General features: G+C 41.3%; 1 protein-coding gene and 1 pseudogene across 5 annotated transcripts in view; both read right to left on the minus strand.

The window, feature by feature from the left end:
* Positions 1-12283, minus strand: part of LOC122864763 — a 109143-nt pseudogene that overhangs the window by 45560 nt on the left and 51300 nt on the right.
* bag6l (BCL2 associated athanogene 6, like) overlaps positions 4598-12283 on the minus strand; it is a 38337-nt gene continuing 30651 nt past the window's right edge. For 4 of the 5 annotated variants that reach the window (XM_044171391.1, XM_044171392.1, XM_044171390.1 and 1 more), the window contains 6 exons: positions 11057-11181; positions 10833-10967; positions 10319-10495; positions 7924-8031; positions 7208-7354; positions 4598-5933 (listed from right to left, as the gene is read on the minus strand). In XM_044171391.1, the coding sequence (XP_044027326.1) occupies positions 5835-5933; positions 7208-7354; positions 7924-8031; positions 10319-10495; positions 10833-10967; positions 11057-11181 (791 nt within the window). In that variant the 3' untranslated portion in view covers positions 4598-5834. The remainder of the gene's footprint in view (positions 5934-7207; positions 7355-7923; positions 8032-10318; positions 10496-10832; positions 10968-11056; positions 11182-12283) is intronic. The other variant, XM_044171393.1, reaches the window with a different exon arrangement.

The raw sequence follows: 12283 nt of genomic DNA on the forward strand, positions 1-12283 counted from the left end.
ATGTAGAGAGGGCTTCTTTAAAAGGGGGTAAACAGTGGCATGTTTAAAATGGGGGAAAATGCCAGCAGTTAATAATGGCTAAAATATCTGGACCAACTGTCTGAAGTACAGCTTTTAACAGTGCATTCCAGGGTTGACAGAGAGATTTCATTGAAGTGTGTTAATGTTGAAGGGGCAGGAGTCAACATCATGCTCTCTGAGATCAGTATTAAAATTCTGCCGAATCTCCACTATTTTATTATAAAAGTAATTAAGAAAAGAAAAAGAAGTTTTGAGGAACTGGCTGGCTAGGCAGCGGGCCGATGACAGAATTTATAGTTTTAAAAAAGTTTCTGGGATTGTGACCTTGTCTAGTGATCAGTTATGAAAAATAGGTGTTCCTTGCTTCTTTGATTTTATACTGATAAGTGGACATTAGGTTTTTTTAGAGAAGCAAGGGAGGCACTGTGTTTATCTTTTTTCCACTTTTGTTCTGCCTTTCTGCATTGTCTCTTTAAGTTTGTTAATTCTTAATTTAGAAATAGGGGACAAAATCCACAGTCACAGTGCAAAAATGCATTCTAAAGTTTTGCTGAAGCTAATATGAGGCTTCAGCACTCTGAGACCAATCAAGTGGGGATTTTCCAAAGTGACCATCTTTTTAGTATGAATTTCCCTCTTTGTCTGCTCATGACCCAGTGTCATAGGTTGTGTATGTATACGAGTTGCAAGCTATGCAAACACAGAATGAATGTTCACTTCTCAGTTTCTTTTTAACAGTTTTCAGAAGCCTGAAGCAGTAAACGATCCAGTATTCACAATAAAAAAGGACAAATTATAGACAAACATAGCTGTGTTGCATAAATATGCTTTTTAGCCACACTAGCAGCAACCACAAGGGGGCACAAGCCAGTGTCTTCTTGTGCCAGTCCCAAGTCTGGATAAATGCAGAGGGTTGTGTCAGGAAGGGCATCCGACGTAAAACACATGCCAAATTAAAAATGCGAATCGTGGAAATGACTTCCATACCGGATCGGTCGGGGCCCAGGTTAACAACGACCGTCACCGGTGCTGTTGACCTACAGGGTACCGGTGGAAATTGGACTACTGTGGGTCAAAGACGAAGAAGGAGAGGAGGAAGGTGTGTTCGTAGGCAGAGAGAGAAGAGGAAAGCTAAAAATGCAGGACTGACAGTAGGGACTTTGAATGTTGGGACTATGACAGGGAAGACTAGAGAGTTGATTGACATGATGCAGAGAAGGAAGGTGGACATACTGTGTGTCCAGGAGACCAGGTGGAAAGGTAGCAAGGCTAGAAGCTTAGGAGCAGGGTTCAAGTTGTTCTACCATGGGTCAGGTAGGAAGAGAAACGGAGTAGGCGTTATCCTGAAAGAGGAGTTTGTGAGGAATGTTCTAGAGGTGAAAAGCGTATCAGACAGGTTGATGAGTCTGAAGCTGGAAATTGAAGGGGTGATGTTCAATGTTGTGAGTGGTTATGCCCCACAGGTAGGATGTCAGTTAGAAGAGAAGGAGAAATTCTGGAGTGAGTTAGATGAAGTGATGCAGAGCATCCCCAGAGGTGAGAGAGTGGTGATTGGTGCAGATTTCAATGGGCATGTAGGTGAAGGGAACAGAGGTGATGAGAATATGATGGGCAGGTTTGATCTTCAGGACAGGAACTCAGAAGGACAGATGGTGGTAGACTTTGCAAAGAGGATGGAAATGGCTGTAGTGAACACTTTCTTCCAGAAAAGGCAGGAACATAGGGTGACATATAAGAGCGGAGGTAGAAGCACTCAGGTGGACTACATCTTGTGTAGACATTGTAATCTGAAAGAGAACAGTTACTGTAAAGTAGTGGTAGGGGAGAGTGTAGCCAGACAACACAGGATGGTAGTGTGTAAAATGTCTCTGGTGGTGAGGAAGATGAAGAGGACAAAGGCAGAGCAGAGGACGAAGTGGTGGAAGTTGAAGAAGGAAGAATGTCGTGTAGTTTTCAGGGAGGAGCTGAGACAGACTCTGGGTGGTCAGGAAGTGCTCCCAGATGACTGGACCACTAGAGCTAATGTGATCAGGGAGACAGGTAGGAGGGTACTCGGTGTGTCATCTGGAAAGAGAAAAGTGGACAAGGAGACTTGGTGGTGGAACGAGGAAGTTCAGGAGTGTATACAGAGAAAGAGGTTAGCTAAGAAGAAGTGGGACACTGAGAGGACTGAAGAGAATAGACAGGAGCACAGGGAGATGCAGCGTAAGGTGAAGGTAGAGGTGGCAAAGGCCAAACAAAGAGCATATGAGGACTTGTATGCTAGGTTGGACACTAAAGAGGGAGAGGTGGATTTGTACAGGTTGGCCAGACAAAGAGAGAGAGATGGGAAAGATGTGCAGCAGGTTAGGGTGATTAAAGATAAGGATGGAAAGGTACTGACAGGTGCCAGGAGTGTGATGGGAAGATGGAAGGAGTACTTTGAAGAGTTGATGGATGAGGAAAATGAAAGGGAACGAAGAGTAGAAGAGGTGACTGGTGTGGAGCAGGAAGTAGCAAAGATTAGCAAGAGTGAAGTGAGGAGGACGTTGAAGAGGATGAAGAGTGGAAAGGCATTTGGTCCTGATGACATACTTGTGGAGGTATGGAAGTATCTAGGAGAGGTGGCAGTAGAGTTTCTGACTAGTTCTCTAATAGGATCTTGGAGAGTGAGAGGATGCCCAAGGAATGGAGGAGAAGTGTACTGGTGCCAATTTTTAAGAACAAGGGAGATGTGCAGAGCTGGGGCAACTACAGAGGAATAAAGCTGATGAGCCATACAATGAAGTTGTGGGAAAGAGTAGTGGAAGCTAGGCTAAGGGCAGAGGTGAGCATTTGTGAACAGCAATATGGTTTCAGGTGAGCATTTGTGAACAGCAATATGGTTTCATGCCTAGAAAGAGTACAACAGATGCAGTATTTGCTTTGAGGATGCTGATGGAGAAGTACAGAGAAGGTCATAGGGAGTTGCATTGTGTCTTCGTAGATTTAGAGAAAGCGTATGACAGGGTGCCGAGAGAGGAGCTGTGGTATTGTATGAGGAAGTCTGGAGTGGCAGAGAAGTATGTTAGAGTGGTGCAGGACATGTATGAGAGCTGTAAGACTGTGGTGAGGTGTGCTGTAGGTGTGACAGAGGAGTTCAAGGTGGAGGTGGGTCTGCATCAAGGATCGGCTCTGAGCCCCTTCTTGTTTGCTCTGGTGATGGACAGGCTGACAGATGAGGTTAGACAGGGAATCTCCATGGACTATGATGTTTGTGGATGACATTGTGATTTGTAGTGAGAGCAGGGAGCAGGTGGAGGAAAATTTAGAGAGATGGAGGTCTGCTCTGGAAAACAGAGGAATGAAGCTTAGCTGCAGTAAGACAGAATACATGTGCGTCAATGAGAGGGACCCAGGTGGGACGGTGAGGTTACAGGGAGCAGAGGTGAAGAAGGTGCAGGACTTTAAGTACTTAGGGTCAACGGTTCAGAGCAATGGAGACTGTGGAAAAGAGGTGAAGAGGCGAGTGCAAGCAGGTTGGAACGGGTGGAGAAAAGTGTCAGGTGTGTTGTGTGATAAAAGAGTATCAGCAAGAATGAAAGGAAATGTGTTCAAGACGGTGGTGAGACCAGCAATGTTGTACAGCTTAGAGACAGCGGCACTAAAGAAAAGACAAGAGGCAGAGCTGGAGGTAGCAGAGCTTAAGATGTTGAGGTTCTCTTTGGGAGTGACGAGGACGGACAGGATCAGGAATGAGTACATCAGAGGGACAGCTCATGTTAGACGTTTCGGAGATAAAGTCAGAGAGGCCAGATTGAGGTGGTTTGGACATGTTCAGAGGAGAGACTGTGAATATATTGGTAGAAGGATGCTGAGGTTGGAGCTGCCAGGCAGGAGGTCTAGAGGAAGACCAAAGAGGAGATTTATGGATGTAGTGAGAGAGGACATGAAGTTAATTGGTGTGAGTGAAGAGGATGCAGAGGACAGGGTTAGATGGAGGCGCATGATTCGCTGTGGTGACCCCTGAAAGGGAACAGCCGAAAGGAAAAGAAGAAGCAGCAAAGCTCTAGGAATGGCAGTGTCGTCGGCCCACCACTTTGGATCAGACTGAAACATCTCAAAAACTACTGGATGGATTGCTATTAAATTTGGTACAAACATTCATGATCATAAGAGGTTGAACCCCCTGACTTTTCCTCTAGTGCCATCATCAGGTCAAAATCTCCAATACTTTGTGACCAAATACCTGCAAAACTAATGACAATCCCATCAGCCTCAGTAGTACTCTGTTTAGTGTTAATTAGCAAATATTAGCATGCTAACGTGCTAAACTAAGATGAACACAGCACAATACAAGTAAACATCAGCATGTTAACATTTTCATTGAGAGCATGTTAGCATACTGACATTAGCATTTAGCTAGTAGTACAGCCTCACAGAGCCTCTGCATGGCTGTAGACACTCAAGTCTGTTTCTTATTTCCTTTCTTGTCCCATCTCGTGACCCCACAGATTTATCTTTGTGACCCCTTGTGAGGCCCCAACCCTATTGTTGGAAACCACTGTTTGTGTTACTCTAAACCTGAGGTACCTGTAAATAAAGCAGTTGAGAAATATTGATATTGAATATAGGTTAATTTATTTCAGTGAAGTTAACAAGCACAGAGTAACCATTCACAGTTTGACAAACCTCTACTGACTGCAGCTGTGCTTCAGACCACACCACACACTTCTGCCATCACCATGGCCTGATCAGGCTGTGGCAGATTGTTATACTGCAGTTGAACACATGGTTAAAGACCACATCACTGAGGTATCCTGTTTAAGCAGACACCAGTGTCAATGATAAAGATAATGCCCTAAAATACAAACATGAACTGATTGACACTGACAAAGCTCTATGACATCACTGCCCTTTTACTATGTATAATTTGCGCTCATTTACAGTTTTGCCTTATACAGATATATAATGCAACTACATCTGCACCATAGGAGAGAACTGCTCAGTATGACAGAGTATCAGGACCACTGTTGGGAACCAAAAATCTAACATTTTGAGCACAAAGTCATAATATTTTGAGAAAAAAGTCAGCTTGAAATGAGAAAGTCAAACTTTTACGAGAAAAAGTCATAATATGACAATACAGTCATAGTATTTCAAGAAAAAGGTAGCAAAGACCACCAAATTTCATGATTACACTGGATAGATTACATTGCATGTGCATGTTTTTAGCAGTTTCATATATTGTACGTATGTATAGCTATTTTTCCTTGCAAAACACTTTAGTTTTGACAGTGTGTTTTTTGAAGTGTCCCTATTACTTCACTACGACAGACAATAAATATTTGTCATAATATTATGACTTTATTCTTGAAATATTGTGACTTTTTTCAAAATTTCAAGTTTATCTCATTCCTTTATTCTCATAATATTCCGACTTTTGTCTGCGCAACATTACAACTTTGTTCTCACAGGATCACTTGTTTTTCGCAACATTACGACTTTTCTCACATTAACTTTTTTCTTTGCAACTTTATGACTTTATTCTCATATTACGTTTGTCTTTGCAACATTACAACTTTTCTCATATTGTTTTTTTTTTTAAACATTCCAACTTTGTTCTCATAGTATTACGACTTTATCAGAACTTTTTCTCAAAACAGTACAATTAAATTGTCTATTCTTTTTTCCTAACAGTGAACATTCAGTGAAGTCAGTAGCTCTCATCCTTTCAGGCCATGTTTACAACGCTGTGTTAAAAAACTACATGAACCAGAGTTCCATGCTGCAGGTAGTGTGTACAGATCCTGTTGTGGACCTGGCCTTGTTCCTGTGCACAGGCCTGTGTATGATTAGGAGTCTTCTATAGAGAAAGCTCGGTGTGTGTTAGGGAATCTCTTGGTGTTGTAGTCTGGATTGTCTCTCACTCGCTCTTTGATGTCACTCTTCACCTGGCAGGAGGACACAGAGACAGAGAGACAGCAGGTTACAGATAGAACGACCTTTATATTAAAACTAGTTGAGTAAAATATATTGATTCCAGTTCCCCAGTCTTCAAATGTGAATAACTAAATATGCTTTATTTGACTGTTACTGTTACACAAATCTGGATTATCCAGTTATTCAAAGCTGGCTTAAAATGTATATGAAGCTGATGTCAGAGTAACAAATCCTTCCAAACTTGCAAACATTAAGACGTGTACTGCTGAATGGATCAGGACCAAGTGTTTTCAAGGTGAAGGTTACTCTACACGTGAAGTAATTTTCAGATACAAATGACCACTCCTGTCCTCACACGTACACGTATGTTGTTATCATTGTAGTTTTTACCATGGAACCAGAAAACAGCATTAAATCATGACATCTGATGGTGATATGGCATTAAGGTACTAAAATGAGATGTTATTACATTACTAAACACTGCATACATAGACTTGTTCAGTAAATTAAAGGTTTGCTCCAGTGATTCAGTTTTGCACTTCCATAAAGTTTGGGGACAGCTTAAAAATAGAATGGTCAAAATCTGTGCAACAGAGGCTGATATATCATGACTTTGAGTCTCTAGATTAAGCTCAATTCACTCAATCCTACTTTTCCCATAATGCAACTGGATAAAGTCTTACATAGCTGGTAAACACCCACGTCTTTCAAACTCCACATCTTCAGTTTGTAACACAGGTGTTCCGTTATAAATTTGTAGTCTCCAAACCCATGTTGGTAACCCTAATGATATCACTATGACATCATCAGGGTTATTTTCTCACGTAATGGACTAGAGTAGCACTCCCTATTACTGGTAAATTGACATGTGCCCCTGAAATTATAATGAAATATGGGACAGTTTCATAATATCTTTATTAATCATTGTGAGTGAGACTCCGTTTGATGAAAATTGGTCAGAAACTTTCACGCCTCTTTAGTATCTTTATTGTTTGGACACTTTTTATTAGAGCCTTTCATTTTCAGATTTAGGATCCAGTATGTTTTAGTAAAGTGATGTGGAGCCTGTGTGCAGCCACAGTGCCATGCCATCCAATCATACGAGTACTGCTAATCACGGTTACACTCTTAATCTTTCTTAAATAATCGTGCAATGTTATCAACATAACTTTATTCAAAACCACCAATCAATCCTCAACCTTTGTTTGAAACTAGATGAGTATCAAAAAGATCATTTAAGATGACAAACATGCTATCCTGGATTAGTTTAGCGACAGTGCATTACTTGTTTGGTGTATGCTTCCTGCAGCTCTGGCCTCTCCAGCTCCACCTGCAGGCTGTGATGGGCGGTGACAGGCAGGACTCCTGCAGCACGAGCAGCGCGACTCACTGCGTCTGACAGGGACAGGTGTGGTCCTTCACACTGGGTCGTCTAAAAATGGAAACCCTACTGTTACTCTCCTCCGTCTGACAACAGACGGAGGACATTGATATTAATCATTTTATTAATATTCATAAATATATTCATAAATATATTTGATATTTCTGCTAATAACTAAACCTGCCCTACCTGAATCCCAACAGTATATATGTATATAAATAACTATATACTGTTTGATTTTATTTTACCCTATTCTAATATAAATGTAAGTATCTGTTATGTTCTATGTCTGTAGCATGAAAGGACTACAAACTCATTTTGTTGTACAACCTTGTGTTGTAAAATGATATCTCCGTCCAGGACAGAGATAGGTCCAGGATGTGTTTAGCGTAGCTTAGCACAAAGACTGGAAGCAGTAGGAAACTGTTAGCCTGGCTCCGTCTTCCAGTAACTCTGTTCTGTCTTATTAGCTAGCAAGCAATTGTCAACAAGTCACCTGTTTGTTCTTCAGTTAGTACGGAGCTCAAACCGGACAACAATGAGGACAGAACTTGTGACAGAATGAAGCTGGTAGATTCCTGCAGTCTTGTGTTAAAAGAGACTAAACCTGCACTGCTCACCTTCCTCCTCTTGGCAGGCATCCCATGCTGGTAGGCGTCAGACAGCGGCGGCTGGGCTTTGATCTTCCTCTGAGACAGCATGTCATGTCTGATGATGGGAACCCATTCCTGACGAAGACATTATACAGTCATAATATATGCTCATATATGCAACTGATTTACAATATAGGCATGCAGTGATGTTGATGATTTGAGTTTGTCCCCAATAAAACTGGTGTTGACAAATTGTAGTGTTAAACTCGTGTTTGATGTTATATGGTCATAATTATGGTTATCAATGTATGTTGAAAATGTATCTGAAAATGAAACAAATAAAATCCCAAATCTGTAAATACACTGCAGACACACAGCAGCTGACAGACAGAGTCATATTATACAGAGAAATCTGAGCTTTTTCTGGGTGAATAAATGTTAAAAAGGGAAGCTAAAGGACAACAAGTTTCATCAGGAATCACAACACCATCAAGCACATCATGTTTCATTAGGAAAGTAGTTTAAAAACACGCAGACAAAGGGCAACCATTGATAATTAGCCTGATCAGCCACTGTCAGTAATCACTTGAAACACACATTAGTAGACTGTAAACCATTAATTAAACCAGTAACTACCCGCAGTCAACGTCAGACAACCTTATCGTACTTTAGCCGTTACCTAGTGTTTCTGTACTGGTGCTGCGGGGAAAATATTACACCAAACTCCCTTTAAGAAATATGACATATTAATAATTCCTTACGTGTCCGCAAAAACAAGTAACTCTAGAAACACAAGATAAAAGGTGTCATATGTCTACAGTTTTCTTGTCAACTTGGCATCAATATAATCCAGAAAGAAAAACTGTATTTCTGTACTTTTTTTGTGTGCCTCAGCTCGCTACCAGCCTCCGTTGTTTAGCTGCACTATTTCAGTGGGAGAAGATCGTGGGAGTGAGAGGCCAACGTTTCAAAAACGAGAGATTTCTCACTAAAATACGTGCTGGTTGGTGGATCAGATACACGCTGAATTAAACACAGACTCATAACACTGTGAATTCACCGTCTATTGTGTGTGAGAGAGAGAGACGATTTGAGGAGTTTTTTCGGTAGTTACCAAAGTAACTACCTGGTTGCTGCTTCCCGTTTGGAGAAGATACAGTATATGCACAGACGATAAGAAACAGGTTTTTTGTTAAGGTCAGTGTTCATGACTCCACCATAAGAAAGAGACTGGGCAAAAAAACAGCCCCAGACCATCACACTACCACCACCATATTTTACTGTTGGTATGATGTTCTTTTTCTGAAATGCGGTGTTACTTTTACGCCAGATGTAATGGGACACATACCTTCCAAAAAGTTCAACTTTTGTCTCGTCAGTCCACAGAGTATTTTCCCAAAAGTCTTGGGGATCATCAAGATGTTTTCTGGCAAAAATGAGACGAGCCTTAATGTTCTTTTTGCTCAGCAGTGGTTTTTGTCTTGGAGCTCTGCCATGCAGGCCATTTTTGCCCAGTCTCTTTTTTTCTTATGGTGGAGTCATGAACACTGACCTTAACTGCAGCAAGTGAGGCCTGCAGTTCTTTGGATGTTGTTGTGGGGTCTCTGAATGGCTGAAGAAGAACAAAATGAAGACTTTGGAGTGGCCTAGTGGAGATAAGTTGAGCAAACTGTTTGCGAATGTTTATTCAACATCTGTTGTATAATACCCGAACCTTATATGGATTCAGATGTGAATTTGATACAGCATTCTAGTGAGGCTGACAGACGAAGAAGAAGAACAAAATGAAGACTTTGGAGTGGCCTAGTCAAAGTCCTGACCTGAATCCTATTGAGATGCTGTGGCATGACCTTAAAAAGGCAGTTCATGCTCAAAAACCCTGCAATGTGGCTGAATTACAACAATTTTGCGAAGATGAGTGGGCCAAAATTCCTCCACAGCGCTGTAAATGACTCACTGCAAGTTATCGCAAACGCTTGATTGCAGTTGTTGCTGCTAAGGGTGGCCCAACCAGTTATTAGGTTTAGGGGGAAATCACTTTTTCACACAGGGCCATGTAGGTTTGGATTTTATTTTCCCTTAATAATATTAACCTTCATTTAAAAACTGCATTTTGTGTTTACTTGTGTTATCTTTGACTAATATTTAAATTAGTTTGATGATCTGAAACATTTAAGTGTGACAAACATGCAAAAAAATAAGAAATCAGGAAGGGGGCAAACACTTTTTCACACCACTGTATATTAACGGGTCGGGTCGCATCAACAGGATAGTTCCACTTCTCTGAGCTTTGTGAATGCCAGTTTGCGAACCTAGACCAGTGCAGAAATAGAGGGAAGCGAGACTAGCTTGAGTAGTCTTGTTTGGCAAAAGGCATTAGCCCTGTGTTTCCAGATAATCATGGGAAAACCTCATTCCTTACAGGTGGAACAGCTGTTGTCCATTGCTCCACCTCAGGGGCCGCCTCCTCCCGTCCTGCTGGGGCCCCAGCAGGACACTGAGTGTCCTCTGATGAGGAAGTGCTCTCTCCAATGTCACCTGATGAAGCCATGGCCTCCTCTGCTGTGGTTGCTGGAGCTGGAGACAATCTCTCCTCCATCTGACAGAGAGGTTGAGTGAGCTATCCATTCCCATTACACTAATTTACATTTGTACTGCAGGGGATAAACATAATGACTCAAACTATACTGTATGTGGTCAGAGTTGGTGAATCTAACAGAGAGATATGGATTAAGTGATAATCCAAACCTCCTTTTTCTAATGAAAGCACATTTCACCAAGCAATAAACTGATCTGATCCTGAATGTGTTACTTGCGTAGAACAAAATCTATAGAGGCAGCTGGAGATATTTCTGGATAGATAAACGTTTTTTAAATCCATTCAGCACCTTTGTGCAGTGTATAGCCAGGTATGCTCACTAATGACTGTTTATTACCTGTGTATAGATGACGTACTGCTGGATTTGGTCCTCAGTAACTGGGTTGTGTTCCAGAATGACATGCAGCCTCATAGACATCATACTGGTCAGCCAGTTGACCAGACTGGGATTGACTTCTGCAGACATCCTCCTCTACACAAACACAGACAGAAACATGCAGCTGTTGACTTGTATCACATGAGTAAAGCATAATGCTGTGATTAGAAATGATGTATACTAACAATGCGGTGGTTGATGACTGCAGTCAGAGCTCTCTGTTCTCCTCCGAGGCAGTACAGGTTTAGAGCCAGACACTCAAACAGGCCCTGAGTGCACAGCAACAGAAGACGGGGGCCAAACGTGTGATCTGCACGAAGAAAAACCCAAGACAGAAAACCATTCACACCATTTTCACATCAGTGTGGTCTTACAGAACACAGCAGCACTATGGCTGCAAATGTTTACATGCCTACAGAATCCACATCTTAACAGCTGATGATTTGTTCATATTCAGGGTATTTTCTTATTCATTGTTAATTGACAATGAATAAGAAAATACCCTGAGTATGAACAAATCATCAGCTTTAAGTAGGGCTGCACCTAACTATTTTTTTTAATCGATAAATCTAATGATTATTTTTAGTCGATTAAAGTCTAAAGACTAATTTATCAATCTAAAGATTATTTTGTAATTACCTGATTAATATAACAATTAATTTACCTAAAATCCATACTACAATCAAAACTCTACAATCTAAGTCTCATTAATATTTCAATATTTAATTCAGTCATTTTCTCTTAAACACAAACAAATGAAACAAGAAAGTATGCACTGCAGGGCATTTTTCAGCAACAAAATATATTTGTCTATTGAAAATATTATATATATAATATTTGAAAGAATTAATACATTACACTATTTCTAGTAGGTTATTGCTTATGTCACCATTTTAATTCTACTCAGTTCTCCAACTTATTTTAGTGTTTACTCACAGACTACTTTAATCTGCTCACCTTGCCTTTCCCTTCAGTTCTCTTTCCCCCACACACACTAGCACACACACAAGCACACACCTACACCTCTGTGTCACCGGCTTCACCCGCTAGTCCGTTTTCACAACAGCCTCCTGTGGAGGAGGCTTGTTGTTTAAGACGTAGCCTATCGACACAATCGAAACAAACGTAGTGAATGACATCGACACCAACAGGTGCACTTACAGGCTTTTACAAAACAACAGCATAAGTAGGTCTACATTAAACAGGAGACTCTCTGTGTGTTTCTCTGCAGAGCATGTGCGATTGTCAGTAGATCACATGTGAGGGGGGGTAGAGCGAGGGGAGAATGCCCACTAGTTAATAGATCCCGGTGATAAAATGGGTCGCCGAATATACTTTGGCGGCCGTTAATATACCTGGGCGGTCCGCCCAAGTAAAGTGTATGTGTGGGAAACACTGCTTTAGATAATCCT

Source organism: Siniperca chuatsi, linkage group LG17, assembly GCF_020085105.1.
Source record: "Siniperca chuatsi isolate FFG_IHB_CAS linkage group LG17, ASM2008510v1, whole genome shotgun sequence".
Lineage (NCBI taxonomy): Eukaryota > Metazoa > Chordata > Actinopteri > Centrarchiformes > Sinipercidae > Siniperca > Siniperca chuatsi.